This window comes from Neolamprologus brichardi, chromosome 5, assembly GCF_056152115.1.
Source record: "Neolamprologus brichardi isolate AB-2024 chromosome 5, ASM5615211v1, whole genome shotgun sequence".
NCBI lineage: Eukaryota > Metazoa > Chordata > Actinopteri > Cichliformes > Cichlidae > Neolamprologus > Neolamprologus brichardi.
Window position 1 is genome coordinate 7,831,666 of NC_142108.1, and position 17,722 is coordinate 7,849,387.

A 17,722-nucleotide genomic window follows, 5' to 3' on the forward strand; every position below is an offset into this window, starting at 1 on the left:
ACCCCATTCAAATACAGCTTGCGTGTTGATGATTAACATAGCAATGAAAACAAGTTCTTTTTATTTTTTTAAAGGTGTTATAACACTGAAAATTCCTGTGAGTCACAAAAGGTAACAGCATTTGATAGAGCTGGAAGCTGTATGACACACATCTTAACACCTAGATACCATCAGACCAGGGCTGTAACAAACAGAAGGTTCAAGGTTGTGAAGCCTTATTGCAAGTCAAAGGGTGCTGAATGGAACGGATATATTTTCTGTTTCCATCTCAACCAACTAATTCCTTGTTTGGAGGCTTCCTTTCACACATTTCCTTTCCTTTGCTTTCACTAAGTATGTCTTTACCGCCGCACTTTTAGCATTTACTCATCTACCCTTTGGTATATACCACCAACTGCATTATGCCAGAGTAACAAATAGTTATAGCTCTTTGGATTTGTACTCCCTTAATCCTGCCCTCGCTGATGCTTTGGGTGACATTTCTCATTTGCTGAACAGTTTAGGGAAAAAAAAAAAACGCTGTCTGCCCTCTCATGTGAAACATCCAAAATTGTAATAACATGACTATAGCAACGTTCTGCTGCACAGAGACACAGTCTGGCGTGACTGCCCTGCCAGCACGTGCACAGCTCATCACCACCCCAACAAACTGTTAAAAGCAGCATCCCCTGCTTAAGCCATGTTTCATACTAAGGTTATTCTCAGTCATGCAAAGAAATGTGAACAAGATGTGAACTTATCCAATATGCAGCCAGATGGAAGAATAATGCACAGAAGTGTTGCTTAGGTTCATGGTCCTTCCACACGTTTGCCTATCAAAGGTTTAGTACGACTTACACTTTTTTAGAATAAATACACTGTAAACAAGATTTAAACAACTTGCGTTTGCATTTGTACAATAAAATCGTTTTTAGATAATTGCATTAAAATGCTTCAAAAGGCACTAAGATCACAAACATGGTTCCAGCATAGGGATGGAAATTAGCTGAGTGCCATCTAGCAGACAGCTACTGGCTACAGCTGCATGTGTTACTCTCAAAATATCAATACAGGTGTGCACAGCCCTAGTAAAACATATATTTAACCCTTAACACTATTTAAATTGATGTGAAGCTACAAAATTAGCAATAGAGACCAAATGCATTTTTAAACCCGGCAGTAAACTTTTCATTTCTGCTTTAAAGTTGTGCATTTTAACATACCAGACGTAACCATATGGAGACCGACTTGCTTTTGGAGCTTTTCAACTGGCCATGGCTTCCTTTTTAAGCCCCAGAGGTTGCCGCCTGGTTCTGCCTCTTTCACGCTCTACCCAGGCTCTACCCCTTGGCTTAAACCAAACAGTGCTTTTCCAGTATGAACGTATCTGACACAGAGACTCTCCTGTTGCGTGCTACATCTGAGAAAGGGCAATTTCGGACAAAGCCCAGGCTTGATTCTCTCTTTCGTGTGTGAAAACGGCTTAAGATAGTGATTGAATAGGCTAGTTTTATCCCTTTCTGCCAGCTCTCTGCCTGACATGCATTCTGCAAAAAAAAAAAAAAAAAAAAAGGAAAATGTAGCATCAAGCCAGACAAGTTCTTTTCAGTCCACTGACTGTATCACAAAACATTTTCTGTATTTTATTCAGCTAAATCAAAAAACGATGCTTTGATTGCACCCCAGAGAAGAGGGGGAGTTGTTTTGAGATATGAGCGAAGCTCTATGCAAGGGCTGTACCCAGTAAGGCGAGGGAAGAGGTGGAATGTAACACTAAAAGGTAAAATACAGTATATGTTAGCCAGAGGTTCTCCTTCTCTGTTCAGCAAAACACCACACAGATACGGTGATTCTTTGGATCTGCTGAGAGTGAAACTAAAGCCCTTTTATTTTCTTGACAAGAGCGGAGCACATTGGCTCAGCTATGAGTAGAATTTTCATTGCATGCTTATGCCAAGTCACCCACATATACACAAATGTGGGACATAAATGGCTGAAATACAAAATGACTTAGGAGAAATAACGCAGCAGTTAGCTTGTCAAAGGAAATCGTGTATACAGCATGAATCGGGTAGAGCATTAACTGCATCAAACCAGAGTATCTAATACAGCCGCTACATTGTTTTTTGTCATTAACCTTAGGTCTATACATTTGCCTGCACAGTATACCTGTGCACTAAATCCTTAATACAGACGTGCATCCTCTGTGTAGATATAAGCGAGGAAATAACTTTGAACCCGATCTTAGCTTCAATATCCCACAAAAACTCATCTGCAGCATAACAGTTGATGTTTTTGTTTGTCTTTTACGAAGGAGCTTAAGCTCACAGGCCTTGATGTGAACTCCACAAGGACACGAAGGGAAAAAAAATTGTATTATTATAAAAGATGAGGTGAGGGAAACTGTTTTGCATTGGTACTGTTCCAGCTCTCTTTATTTAGCATGCATGTGTGCCTCGCGGTGTATGCCTCGGAGAGGGCTGAAATCCACAAGGATGGGAAAAAGATGTTATGATCAAAGAGAGCATGCAAAGGTATTCCGTTCTATTAGCTCGGTTCCAATAACACTCTTCTTTTATACACATGTACGGCAACCTCATACTTTTGTTGATGCCTTTTGGGAGAAGGCTGAAAAAGTTCCTCAGAGCAGGCATTAATTCTCATTTAAACTCAACTCACAGAACTTACAGAAAGCAGGTCAAAAGGTCTTTTTGTTGGAAAAAGCTCAGTTCCTCAAACCACTTAAACCTCTGGGATGTGAGACGACGAGGAGAAAAATCCTACACAGCCTGCCTGGTTGCCTGAGGTTCTAAATATTATTTCCTTGCAAACAAAATTTTAAGATAATTGGAGCTAAGCACAGCTTTTTTGTTTTTTACTAACACCTCAAATGAAACTGACATATAGGGGAGCCTGCGTCTGTACGAATAAGACTAATGTGTATAAGAATAATAAGAGATCGGGCAAATAAATAAAAACAGGATGTCCGGGGCAGGAGAAAGGGCACAGAAGAAAAGAATGAGGCAGCGAGTGAGCTCCGCTGGGTCATTAGGCTAGAGACAGACACATGCAATTGCCACCTCATCCTTCATTCTCTGGCTCTCCTGGCCAAAAGGCACTGGGGTATTGAGCCATGTTCAGTGAACCTGACATGTGCTGCAGATACTGTGGCAAATGAAGATACACTACAGGGCCCATGGACACTAATTCTCCTCCTTCTTTTTCAGCAGTCTGTCACCATTGTTACTGTGTACAGTATGAGTGACTGGCATATTAATACGAGATGCAAAATAGCGAGAAAACTCTAAAACATAGTGGCTGGAGCAGATTAAAATATGATTTCCTGTCTGTTTATACAAGCATTTGGCTGTGTCCATCTCATGTGTCTTACTCTGTACAGCGGTGATAAATAGTTAGCTGTGACATCTCAACCTAACTTCCATTATTAGAGCGTCTGCTGTCAGATAAAGCTGTGATAAGACAATACGATGGTGCCTCGGCCCAGCAGTCGCATAGATTCATCCAGACACATCAGACAAGACAAATAGACCTCAGCTAATGCTGACAGAGCATCCCGGGTGGAAAATTTAGACAGACTTTCAATCATTTGTTTGACAAGTGGGGACATATTCAAGCAAGAGATTTCTGTTTCCATAATTCCAAACCCCATAATCCATTTTTGTCCCACGGTCAGGGCTCGAATGACTGGACTGGACTGAAAAATGGAGTCTCCCTGGCAACAAATATGCAACTGAAATTTCATGTTATTAGAAGTGTGAAAGCAATTTTTGAAACACAGAAGGTCTAAATATGAATATGGCATGAGTGTTTAGAAGTAAGGTGTGCATATAGAAGGCAACAAGACAGGTTTCATTCAGAGTGGTGTTCGTGTCCACTTGAAGTCCAATATTCATTGTGTTTTGGTCTCCTCTAATATCTGAAGAAGATATCTTATTTTAGCAGGCAATTCCTTCACTACATTCACTAGCTGGTAGCAAACACTGTTTGTTTGTTTACTGGTGCAGGGAAAGTAGCATACAGTAGTTAAGCCATTTCCTGATGCAAAAACAGCATTATTAGAACTCAGAAATTTCAGTTGCAATGCATATTATACACATATACCATAGATGAGAATGAGCAGACCGTTTTGAACTGACAGAAAGGCAAGATTAACTCAAAACACCGCTTGTTAGAACCAAAGTACGGAGAAGAGCATCTCAGAAAGTACAACCTGGCAACCTTTCTTTTTACCCAGTTAGCATCGGACCTTGAAGCAGAAGGACTACAGCAGCAGACTTAGATTTGCAAACTGTGGCAACAATTTACACTGACTCACCAAAATTGGACAGAAGACTGGAAAAATGTTGCCAGGTCTGATGAGTTTTGATTTCTGTTGAGACATTCAGATAGTAGCGTCAGACTATGGCATAAATAAAAAGAAACCAGAGATCCTCGTATCAAAGGTTCAGGCTGGTGCTCTTGGCATTACTGTGTAATTATTTTCTTGACACACGTTGAGCCCCTTGGGACCAACACCCCATCGCTTATACGCCACAGTCCATCTCTTTATGACCACAGTGTACCCATTTTTTAAAAGGCTGCGTCCAGCAGGATAAAGCACCGTGTCACAAAGCTCAAATCATCTCGAACTGGTTTGTTGAACATGACATTGAGTTCACAGTACTTAAATGGCATCCACAGTCACCAGATCTCAATCCAATAGAGCTCCTTTGGTGAAATGGGAGATTCATATCATGGATGTGCAGCTGACAAATCTGCAGCAACTCTTTGATGCTATCATGTCAAAAATCCAAATAGACCATGTTTCCAGCATTTTGTTGAATTTATCCCACACAGAATTAAAGCAGCTCTGAAGGCAAAAGTAGATCCAGCAACTTTTATTAGGTGTCTACTGAGTTTATATATTAAAATAAAGTTGCATACTGTCAAATGGAAAAATAGGATAAAAGAGCCTACAAATCTTTATGGAGCACTAGGAAACTGCAGAAGTTGTGTAATAATTCTCACATTACCTTTCATGATGTGCTTTAAAGGAAGATTTTTAAGTATAACTACTTAAGACACTCAAAAGGTAAACTCCCTCACCGCTGCTCGCTCAATAAAACGAAAACAGAATTGAGACTTCAGACTAGATGCAATGTTTTTATCTGTGTACACTGCAAACCATCAGAGGGGGAACTGAGGGGGTGGGACAAATCAATAAAATGGCCCTTTCCTTTGCATGAGCTTCGAGTTCATTGCTAAAACAGTGACGATGACATCATGACAGGATGAAACTCGTCTTTAGATTCTGTTTGCTGTATGTTCACATTTGCCGGACAGTGACGACAACGACATGTACAAAGCAATGCGCAATTTAAAAGCCTCACTGGAATGGCTTACCAGAAGAAGACCTGTAGCACGGTTAAGACAAACCTAATTTGACTGCCACTGGATAAATGAGTTGCTCGGGCAAAGTGAGACCTCTGCAAACAAAACACTGAATGAGTAACATTTGTCCCCTGCAGTGGTTTTAACTGATGCGGCGGAGTAGCTCTTTTGCATCACAATTACCTGGCATTGTGTCTTTTCGCTCCATTAGCATAAGCAACCCATTTCACTTCAGTGAGATGCTACTGAAGGGCTCGAGGAGCCCGGAGGCAATCGGGAAGCCGCACGTAGCTACTGTATGAATAAAGATGGCAGTGATGTATGATATAGTAACTATATGCTTTGAATAAATAGAATGGATGTGCTACATGTAACTGGACTACTCTGAGATAAACGTGGGATAATAAGACACAGATGTGTATCTCGGTATGCTGCTAGACAGCTGGGCGATGTGAGACTTGTCTATTTTAATGCTCTTCACATTCTTAAAAATAATTGGTGAAGTGAGCCACCCATGCTCGATAGCACCTGCTCACTCAGTGTGTCACAATTATCTAACATCAGAAAAGAACAGGATCTAATCTACCATCTAATCACTCCAGGATTGTGAAAAATACTCCCGAGCACACGCAGTTAAAGGCTTCAGATGGCAAAAGACCGCTCGCTGAGTAAATAAATCCCAATGACACTGCAGAACTGTCACAGGTGAATCGGACTACGTTTGTCGAGGGGGCACATGAAGCACTGAATCTTCATTCATTCATTCATTCATTAAACAGACGCAAGTGGCATTTTCAAGAAAGTCACAGCTGGTGACACATCTATCAGTAGGCAGATTGTACAATGCGACTGTAAAGTAAAAAAAGTTTGACAGTTACCTGAGATTTGGTCCTTTTAGAAGTGGTTAGTCAGGAAAGAACACAGAGAAGCTCATCTACTTTTCCAGTTTGACACATTAGTGAAGCTCACCTCTAAGTGAATATCTGATTATGTGTGGAGGGGAGAAAAAAAGTCAAGAAATGGTGCACAGGCGATAGAAAGCACCAGTTCAACCTCCAGTCCTTTCTCCCCTCTTGCCGGCCATAAAACGCAGTGTAATAGGATTCCTAAGCTTTTCCAGTGACTGCTTCCACTATCACACAGACATTTAAGTGCACTAATCCATGACAAATTGTCTCATCTGATCCATGACAAATCGTCTGAAGGGCCGATAGAGACGAGGAGATGAAGGAGGGGTGGGCTGGGGAATGGGCGGCAAGAGGATGAAGAGTTGGTGGTGGCGGCGGCGGTGGGGGTGACTGGTGTGAAGAGAGTGCTGCTCGGCACCTAAATGATCAGGCAGTTATTGCCTAGTTTTTTAGAAAGGTTGCTTTCATTACCTTGAAGGGCATGCTGTGTGATAAAATGTGAATGATCACATAGCGCTGATGAGCTCTCCACCTAAGCCTGCCATTTTCAAAGCAATTATAATCCCATGTGGAGGTAGATTATAGGATTTCACTTCCTTTGTTGGCAAAAGGCCAGATTTGTAGATGTCATGTTCGCAAAACGAATGGCTCTAATTGAATTTGTGTGATATGTAATTTATGATTTTCATCACCCGGTAGTTACATTTTGGTTCTTTTTTTTTATTTTTTGGGGAAAAAATGCTATTTTAAAAAAGACACAAACACTGACTAAATATTCATTTACAATAAAAAGATAACAGATAAAACTTAACAAACAAGAAAACTGAGCTTCATCAGAGGTCATACCAGAACCTTGCATATAATTGATTTAAGTGTGTGTGTGTGTGTGTGTGTGTGTGTCTTGTACTGTACTACGATGTATTTCAATATTCACCAATGCACCAACGCTGCCAAGCAGATCAAAAAAAATTCCTTTTCATCCACTTTGCAAAAATAAGATTAAGGCATCATCCATTCAAGTGATTGTAATTACATTGAATTTTCTTTTGCCATAAATTCTCACACTAATTAGTCCCCACCGTCTAATGAGGATGCAAATAAAGCTGATTCGATGACGAGAACGCAGCCTATGCGCCCCTACCTTCCTGTGGGTAGCACGGATGGATCGGATGTTCAAAAGCACCAAAGTGACGAGATTGCCACTGTGCGTTCCTCCGCCTGTTCGCGCCGCTAACTCCGAGCTATTGTAATGAGGAGTGTGACAACTATGGAAATGAGTTCCAAGTTTTAAAAAAAAAAAAAAAAAAAAAAAACTGTGTGTGCGTTTAGTTCTTGAATCTGTGAAGTTAATTTCTTAGAGTTCCAAAGTGCTGCAAGAGAAATTGTAAATCTTCTGAAGTAAAAAACTAAATAAAAAATCAGTTCATACTGTGTATATGTACAGCTTCCAGATGTCAGTGCTGTCCTCATTTACCAAACTGGCAGCTTTCCTAAATCAGTTTCATAGTTTAGGTTTAACACCCTGTATCCCGTCTGTTTTTCATCTCCCTAGAAAACTCCATACAGCTCAGTGTTACATAAAGTTAGAGTTAAGCTCTGTGGTGTTTTGACAGGATGTGTTCTCAGAACTGGAGACATGCTGCCTAATTTAACCAACATCCCTGCTTACAGTTATGCTGTTGCTCTTACTTGACCGTGTGATGCATCTTGGCTAATCAAAGTAATTACGTGGAGGGGTTTTTATTTTCCACCTCAAAGAAAACTTCTACAGCGACAGAGCATTATGCCACATTGAACAATGAGCTCATTAAAATGCATTCCAATCATTTGGGATTAGACTTTACAGTCCATTTCAGATCAATGGATTAAAAACATAACAGCAGCACCACTGCATTATTTATCAGCCTTTTCAGTTAGATCCTAGCCCCCTTTTGTGTTTTTACGTGTAACATGTTTCACGTCCATGAAAAAAATAAAATAAAATAAACTTTTTTTAAAAAAATCAGTGCATTTACAGCTGACACTCACAGTTGATTTCATATTCCAATTGTTTTTTTCTCTGACGATCAGCAGATAACTTAATTAGTACAAGTGCAGTTCTGTAACAATGCAGATACACCACAGCGCTGTGGCTGACGAGGAATTTGGAGAATAAAACCGGATCCTGTCAGGGTGTAACAGCCTAGTTAGTTTTACAGCTGCACCTGCTCTATTAGATCCAAGTCTCTCTTAAATAATAATAAATAATAAAACAAAGCAGCGGCTAAGGTGCTGTTATATCAAGACTGCCCCTCTTGGTATTGATATATTATAAACTGTACGCTGACTTCATGCATGCAGCAAGGGTAAATAGGTAGAGCACCTGCTAAGTATAACTTAATGACAAAACTCTTATCAGACAACGCGTTAGGGAGCGTGTTTCATTTTATCATTAGGAGGCACAAATTCTCCATTAACTTCTGCCAGCAAATGCACTGACAATGTAAATGCAAATTGGTTACACTGAAAACCAGTACTATTTATCAAGAGTGGCCTGGTTTGTGCAGCAGCACTCTTGGCAGTGAGAACTTGTGCTCACTGTGCTGGCAGGTGGGGAGAGTGCATAGCCAGGCTTGTGTGTGTCATGTCACATTCAGCTCATCTGTCAATGTAGTGGATTATTTCTTGAGAGACCAGAATTGGCTTCCCAGAATCAGGGCACCATCAATCTTCAGCCGCACGAGCAGGACGCGCGGGAGGCTGTGTGAAGCGGAGGCTCGCGGGAGAGAGTGCGGCGCCGCGCTTCCCGAGCAGGTGACGAAGCAGTCGGGCAACTCGTTACTCAATCGCAGCATCAGCCGTGACTATGGCGATTTGTCACTGAAAGGTTTGGAGAAATAAATAAACAAACAAGTGCAATGTGAAATCTTCGCCCAATCTGTGGTGCCTTATTTTAACGTGTGCTGTGAGTTACTGTTGCAGGAGGCAGAGAAGCTGATTTCTCAAAAACTGTTAGCTGCTTCAACAGGCTGGAAGATAACATGACCTTCACTTCCCCTCCTCATATATATACCCACACAGCCCCTTTGCTGTGGGTTTTTTGTTTGTTAGCTTTTGTACCACTCAGTTTCTCAGGCAGTCTGCCAAGCTGCATTCACAGAGCCACACAAAGTAATTTCAGGGCATGTTTTCTTTTGTTTTCTTTAAAGGTACCAACCTCCAATTTCAGCATCATCATCTCAATGAAATGTATCTTTTAAAAATTGTGACTTAATAGCAAACATAAAGCATGTTAGTCTAGTGTAACATTATACTTCTATTCACAAAATATGTTTCAGACCTTCATGAGGAAAGCTCTACTGAAACTTAACTTGCAGTAGGACCATGCAGCACATGATATCATTCTTTAGAAACACAGAAACATCCGCTTATGGAAAACAGCAGAGCGTGAAAGCCAATGGATTTTTCAAGGCAAGACATCTCTTTCTTGCCACGTCCTACATAGCCATATCTATTTATATCTGAGGGTTCTGGCCTCAATGAAACCAGAGAGCTTCTCAAATTATAAAATCAATTCTAATTCAAATATTCATCATAGCATTTCAATTCTGAGAGAGGAGTTCTGGTTAGATCGGTTAACGCAACTTCACGGATGAGTAAGATTGATGTCAGCTTAATCCTCTAAAAAAAAAACCCAAAAAACATGATATACAGTAAATTGTCCAGTCAGAGAACAGCAGCTGGAGAGGAATGCATTCTGTGAGCAGTCAGATGTGATAGAACAATGCCTGCTGGGAAGTCTGCTGATTAAGACTGTAAAACTTCAGAATACATTGGCAGACTACGATTATAAGTGCATTGTTCTGCACTTGTCTATTTGTCTCTGTTTGTTAAGTTTCAAAGTTTTCTAGAAAACCTCTAAATGCACCCGTCTCAGTGAGAATCACAGAAATGTTATTCAAAATTGAGTGGCCCAACCAGAAACACCCCAGTAACATGAATTAAATCTGGGTCAATCACCCATCTCTATGTTTGAAACTTGCTACTGAAATGCACCCTAAACACAGCTCCAGTATCCCCACAGCACCCATGAGGAAAGGCCGCATAATGTCCTTAAAGATGAGACTTCATTTACATCCCTGTACCCTCCTCGGTGCAGTAAATGCATGAGTTGATCTGTCTGACATGGAAAACCCTTCCCTATCACCATCTTGTGGTTGGATGCCTCTTCTAAATGTACAAGGAAGGGTGTGGAGGCCAACCACTACTTTTCCCCCCTCAGCCCCTTTGGGATCACTGCATTATTCAAAAAAGACATTTACTGAGCCATGCACTTCCTTGTACATCTTTGGCACCAAGCTTGACTTGCCAACAAGTCAAACCCCCCAAAAAAAGGGAGGAGGAGGAGAAGGGGAAGGGGGGTAAAAAAAAATGAAGGCAGCCTTTAAAAAATTCATTTTGAGCTCTCTATTGCTCATCCCTTACTGTCTTGTTCCAATTAACGCGGCTGGGATACTTTGAGAACTTTCTATCTATCATAGCTGGGATTCTCATGTGTCAGCTATTCCACAGAAAAAAGTACGCCAGCTCTCTGACATGCTGCTTAAAGCCACCAATGTTCAACACAAGCATAGAGAATTCAATGCTGGATTTTTTTTTTCCACTTGCTGTGCTTCAATTACTGTCTTTTTGCCTGGCAATGCAACACACACAAAAGGGAACCAAGCAGAAGATAGCATCAATGTTTAACAGCCGCTTGGCATCCACAGAAAGCTCCGCTCCGCACAAGAGTTCAGCACAGAAGTCGCACTTATTGTTAGAAGCTTAAGGAAAGCACTTGCTTTGCTCTAAAAACCTTCGCCTTCCGTGTAACAGTTCTACATACACTATAAGCGATTCTGGTAAGCTTCTCCGTAATCAGTGAATTAGAGCCACCTCTGTCTACCTCCCCTTTTGCCCTTACAGTGCAGCAAGGCGTCGGGCTTAATTGCCAAATGTTTCCAGTGCAAAAGAGGGGAACATAATTGTCATTTCTATCTAAGCCGCAGTGATCAAAGCTCCCCTGGCTACCAGCACAGTAATGGGGATTTCTCTCTACAGCTTGGCCTATTCGTAACAGTGTGCCAGGAAGATTCACGCTGCAGTAGTCAAGAATTCCACATCGCGACTGTGAATCATCGTTCCACTAGCTAACTCGGAGTGCTGAAAGGATGTCGTCCTCGGTGAGGTCTACACACAGAGATGGGGCATAGCAGCCATATTTCTCCAATAGGTTGCAAAAAATGTATATAGGTAGGTTTGATTAAATTAACCTAGGGTAACACGTGATTAGAGGTAGCTGTCTTTGCTTATCTTGTATGACTGCGAGCACAGTGAATCATCTTGTACAGTACCGTGGCAAATCATCCTGACATACTGCAGCAGTGTCTCGCTGTTGCCTTTTAAACAGCCAAAGCTGACAACTGCTGCCCCATGGAGAGGGCACCATGTTTCACTGTAACAGGGTGCTATGAAGCTGAAATCTGACAAAGAGGCACACGTACCCAGGGTGAGAATGTCAGTGCGACCAGGCCGGGCCACATGGTGCTGTTGGATGGTCTGGTAGAGAGTTGCCTGGCACAGCAGCAGGAAGCCGAGGCTAATCCACATGGCCAACAACCAGGACATGGTAAGGCCGAGTCTGCAGGATGGCACGCCGCGGGGGAGAAACAACAGGGGGACAGGGGCAGAGTTGTATTACAGCATGTCTCCATATATATTTACAACACACACTGTGTTTATTTCATGTGCCCAAAGGACAAACAATGCTGACATCAACCACACACATCAAGACCACCGCGTCGAATACTGTCACCTGTTTTTTGTTTTTTTTTTCCAAAGTAACACAGCTAATGGGAAGAAAAAGACGACAAAGGGGCTTTGAGGGAAATCCCAGCGGTCAAACACAAACTTTAACATGCTAATATCACACCACAAAAAGGAGAGCAAAGAAACATGAAAAAAAACCACCCTGCCTCCAATTTTTTTTAGACTGTAAGAATGATTCACCCCTTTTAGGAAAACCAGAGTTATTAAAAACAACAGCAAGACTGTGTTTCTAAGCACAGGCAGCCTTCTTGCAGATTTGTGCAGCGACTGCCTAATGGCTGGTGAGGGCCAGCATATGGAGACACGCCTTAGCCCTTATTGAATAATGAGGCTCTCCTCCTTTCCAGGTGTTATTAGGGCCTCTCTGCACAGCACCCCCCCCCCCCTCCCCCCAACCAAGAAATGTGTCTTAGTGTGTTTAGAATTAGTACATATAAGGCTGAGGAGCAAATTTAGTGTATTCAGCCAAATGACAAATCGCATGCTCTGAAGTGATGTCATGACTCTAATGTAACTATGAATTTAGTGTTTGATTCTACCTGTCCTTTTACACTCTTTACCAACACTAAACCTGCCAATAAAGAGAAATCTAAATGCTCCAGTTTTCCAAATTAAGTGCCAATGATCTGTTCTGATCTAATAATACACTTGCAGAACCCGCCACCCCCTCCCCCGGGTGGTTTGATGTACATCTGAGATTAAAGCCATTAAGGTATTAAATGTTACCCATGTGTTCTTTACCCTCAGTGACATTGAGGCTGCTTAATATTCAGCGAAAATTAAGCATATAATTATTAACAGCGCATTGTAAATCCCCACCCCTGCACTAAATCCATCATAATCCGGTTTTGTGGAAATATGAACGGGTCCTGTGGGTTTATTTTCCTTAAAAAAGAAAAAGAAAAAAAAACATTTAAAAAAACCCCATCGTGTTCTTCTTGCCGGGATGCATTTATTATATATTCAAACAAAAAAAATGCGCTTGTGTGCTTTGCTGTTTATTGCACAGACTTGGAGACACGTTCTGACCAAAAAAATAAAAACATCACCTGATGTGAACACATACAGTTTATCGTCGAAAGGAGGAGGAGTATTAGTATCATTTTAAAGGAACTCAAGAAATAAAAACACACACACAAAACAGCTTTGAGGAAAAGCAGACAGGAAAACTCACGTGCATCTCGTTTTCCTTGCGGGAAACAAAAGAATTCACAAGAGCCGGTTTGGCTCTCACAGTTTTATCGCCTTAAAAGAGAGGCGGCCGCTCATCTGTGCGTAACAGGTAAGTCTAGCGTGAGATTTTAAACGCGGTTCGGAGCAGAAGCAGCAGACACACCTGCGGGCGCATAACCTCCTGATGCACCTGCGTGCAGCGTGGATTTAACAAAGTGAGGCGGTTTTATGAGCCCGCTCGTCTTAATGCTGCGGAGACAAGTTTAAGCAGTGACTCCCTAACACATAGACCTGTCTACCTGATTGCAATACACCGGGAGGAAATCACTCACCCTTATCCGCTGGCTTGTAAATAGCCCACATCTTTCCAAGAACTGTATTTGTTTAGTGATTAGCCTGCTACTCCTGTACTGTTTATCTGGAGAGGTCACCTACCGCTATGTGGAACTATTCATTCTAATTCTAAACATAGGTGGAAACTTCTTGAGGCTAGAAAAGCTTTTCTACTTGGACTCTTGCATATCTTTACATAAACCAGATGCATTTTTCAGCAGGCAGTATACTGTGGGGAATTAAATCAACAGCCCTCCTACCCCATCCCCAAACACCAAAGGTGCTCCATTCAAGCCCCCCACGCCCTTACCTGAGCGCTGTGTTCAGAAGCAAAGGAGTTCAGTCAGAATCACTGCCTGCCCAGCAGACTCACTCCTCAGTCTTAAATCCATCCATACTTGGGAGCCAAGGTTTTCAGCCTGAAATTCCACTAACAGATAAGCCAAACACTGCACAAAAGGGAGCTAAAAAGGCTGTTCTTTCCTTTCTATATATCCTTTTGGACCCCTGCTGCTCAGGTTCTTTTTGAAATCCTTTGGCAACACAAACAGTCACCAAAAGCAAAACACCCAGGGGTCTTTGTTACAAACTGGCCAGGATTTGAGGGATGGAAGGCTGATCATGTCACTGCTGTCTCAGCCACATTCGTGAAGATGTGCTCTCCTTCCTTCAGTGTCTCTTCTCCGTCAGTAAAACTCCTATGTTCTGTTGACAGGGAGCTAATTTACCCTCCTCACTTGTCGTCTCCTTCTCACGCGTGCAGCGGAAGGCTCCAGTGGAATGACTGCTCTGTCTGCTCTTGGCTGCATCCCCCCATTGAGAAGCAGTGCTGATAGTGTGAGCTTCAGTCCTCTCTCCAGCGCTCTAAGTAGAGAGTCTGTGTCAGACAGGGAGAGCGAATGTGAGTGAGTGTGCATGTGTGTGTGTATTACAATGTAGCCCAGCTGGAAAGAAAGGGAGAGAGAGAAAGAGAGAGCGAGAGAGAGAGAGCTGAGAGAGTCAGATCACACGTCTTAAAGCAAGACTACCCACTTCTGCATCAAGACTTCATCGGCAAATGAGGCATGCTTTATTAACCCACCTCTCTTTACGTCCCCGCTTCCCATCCAGAGCACTGGGAGACGTGCGAGTGTAGCCTTCAGCTCACTTTGAATCTGTTTGCGTCCACGTGCACGCCTGCGAGTGTGAGTTGGAGAGAGGGAGTGCGTCTGTTTTAGTCATTGCCCTCCAGCAAATTACCGGTGAAAGTGAAATGCTCCGAGCACAGCACTTTTAATAGAAGGCAGGGTGCCTCATCTCAGCTCTGCAATCACCATATTACATGTTGTGAGCTGGCTGTGCTCTTCCTCTAGTTTCCCGGTGATCAGTGAGGATTTGTTTTTTCCTTCTTTTAAACCACGAACCCTTCAGAAAACATTTTGCCACCCTTGAAACAAATTGAATGGGAAAGAGCCATGACAATAAATCTGTTCCCTTTAAAGGAAACCCATCTCTTCTCTTCTTCTTCTTCTTCTTCTTTTTTTGTATGCGTGTGAGTTGGTGTGGGTCACGTGTGGCACGTGTGTTTGTATGGAGTGTGTGGAGTACCATTTCCTCCAATATACTGAATTTTCCTCTACAAGCACGAGTTCCTCTTTAATCCATCCTAATGTTAACCAGAGATTTATTGTATATGCCACTCCCACACACCTGCCATGACTGACTCACTCATAGTGTGATATTTCAAGTGAACCGTATGCTGCACACAAGAATACTCAGAGGGGCTAAATAAACTTGCAGACAGTGAAGAGAGTGTTACTGCGGAGGAGTAATACAGATGAACTTGATGATGACTATCTGGATAATTCTCAGATCCGTGTTCCTACACTTTGCGTTCTGTGATGTGCGAGCACAGTGAAACAATCTATTTCTCTGTATGAGAGCTTTGTTGCTAAAAAAAAAAAAAAAAATCAGCTTTCTGATTTTTGGGCTATCCTTTTTTTTTTTCGCTTCAGCTGCTGGTCAGGGTGCCATGATTCGGGGCATCCTGGACTTATTTGCGCTGCTGTGTTATCACCTCTGCTTGTTCTTTACACGCCATTGTGGGATGTGACAGCCAGATGCACACAGCCCCACAGAGTTAAAATCTGCAGGAAAAGGGCTGAAGTCAAAAAACACACAGTGTGACAAAATGCCACATGGGGATATTATTCCTGCAATGCAAAGTGCGGAGCAAGTGGGTAAAAAGCTGTTAAAATTACTCGTCTTAAGACTGAAAAATGTCGTGGATGCAGTTAAAGCCATGTGTTGCTGTTGTTTTTTCATAGTTCTCTAATAATCTATTGGGAAGACAGTTATGAATAGTGGCGCTGCCATCTGGATCTCTGTTGGGTAAAGCACACCACATGTTAAGTGACCAGATTCGCATTAGGCAGAAACTGCAGCGTAATTACCACAATGATTAGTGCGTCTACATTGTAAATGCGTATTTGCACAAAGTGGCTTGATTACTAATAAACAGGCTCATTTGTACATCTTTGTATTAGCTTATTTTTTTGCATGTGTGTAAGAATTATTAATAGTACCCATGCTTGGATTTCATTTTGTCCTCAGCACTTAATGCTTTTATGATCTGTCCCATTGGACTAAGATGAAGGCGTGAAATGAAAGTCCTACAAACAAGCCTCAGTGGAGAACTTAGGACTGAAGGCATCCAGTTATTATGGGTTTCTTTTCGGCGTTGTGTAACACAAGTCTCCCATTTATAGCTTTATTTCTCTGTCGTTGTTATTTTGTCTCTGCCTCCTGATTTTCATTCTGTGTCAGTCTGAGCTGTGCTGGAAGAATGGACCAGGACAACAGAATTTCACAGTAATTCTGGATTGTTGTCGCAGTCTCATTCCTTCCTGTCTCCCTTCTCAGGGGTTTCCATCATTTCCAAACAGCTGTCGCCGCAGCCCATGCCAAGACCTAACCACAACCGACCAGTCGCTGGCCAACTCTGTGTTTGGATCTGGGCAGACCTGTTAAACACCAGCGTTTGCCAGTATTCCTCTCTCAGTCCTCTTCTTTTTCATTCTGTCATTCTCTTTTTTCTCCCCCGCCTTTATGTTTTTTCCTCTAGCTAATAAAATTCTTCCTTTCAGATCAGCCAACAAGCTTCAATATGCACCCGCTAGCTGTACCAAAATGCCAATTTAAGCCCCCCACCACCACCCCAGAAGCTTTCTGCTTCTCTTTATTAAATGAGCTTTGTGCTTTTCATCATTTTAGACTAGGAAAACAAAGAATTTCTTCATCTGATGTGAGAAGTTGTCGTGTTAGTAAACCTTTTCTCCAGAGTTATCGTAGAGTGACACAGAGAGTCAGAGGAAAGAAGGGAAATAAAAGAACAGGGGGAAAAAAGAAGGAGATTAAGGCAAGCGGGAAAATTCATTTGGAGGAACTGTGCCGCAGCACTCTTGCTCACTGATGGATGGTAATGGGAAGAAAATGATTAATGAAATAAAGAAACCTGATATATAGTAATAATTTATTTCACATTTATCACAGCATCTTTTGTGTGCACTTCCTCACATGGGTACCTTACTGTAACAGCAAAGTGTAAAATGTAAGGTTAGTGGATATACAGTTTTCCAAACATAAGCCTTTGAAGCATTAGGTTTATCCTGTTTTTCCTGTGTCAGCAGAACCGCTGAGAGTAAACACTAAAATGTCAGCATGAACTCCGAAAGGAAGAGAAATACTGGTTCTCACAAGCAAATTATTTCGTATCTACAAAGATGAATGTTTTGGGTTTTTTCTTGTTATGGCCCTAATTACATTCTCATTTTCACTACTAGACGAAATCAAGTCAATTAGACACATTTTAATCCTGTAAAACTGAGTTATTTTTATTGATTCTCTGCTCCTGTTCAGTAGCAAATGCATACAACTGTATGTTGTTAGGAGGCGGTTATATAAACAGCAGAGTATAATAACACATGTGATTCTGGAGTAAATTACCATCATCTATCCAATTCATTTCTATTTTAAGCTGTGTTTGCCTAAGCCGCTTATTATGGCCTGTTTGCTTGTTGGAGCTCTTTTGATTCACCAGCTTTGATTTGACC

At 41.9% G+C, this 17,722-nt stretch overlaps 1 protein-coding gene across 4 annotated transcripts in view; it reads right to left on the bottom strand.

The window, feature by feature from the left end:
• Window positions 1–14,535, bottom strand: part of tafa1b (TAFA chemokine like family member 1b) — a 115,637-nt gene extending 101,102 nt beyond the window's left edge. For 3 of the 4 annotated variants that reach the window (XR_004843423.2, XR_004843424.2, XM_006784617.2), the window contains exons 1-2: window positions 13,942–14,535; window positions 11,801–11,937 (exon numbers count right to left, since the gene is read on the bottom strand). Coding sequence is in view for 1 of the 4 variants with exons in the window: in XM_006784617.2 (XP_006784680.1) it covers window positions 11,801–11,924 (124 nt within the window). In the remaining 3 variants the exon portion in view is untranslated. Of the gene's footprint in view, window positions 1–11,800; window positions 11,938–13,299; window positions 13,348–13,941 lie in introns of those variants that run through there. The other variant, XR_015719029.1, reaches the window with a different exon arrangement.
• Window positions 14,536–17,722: the final 3,187 nt, after the last annotated feature.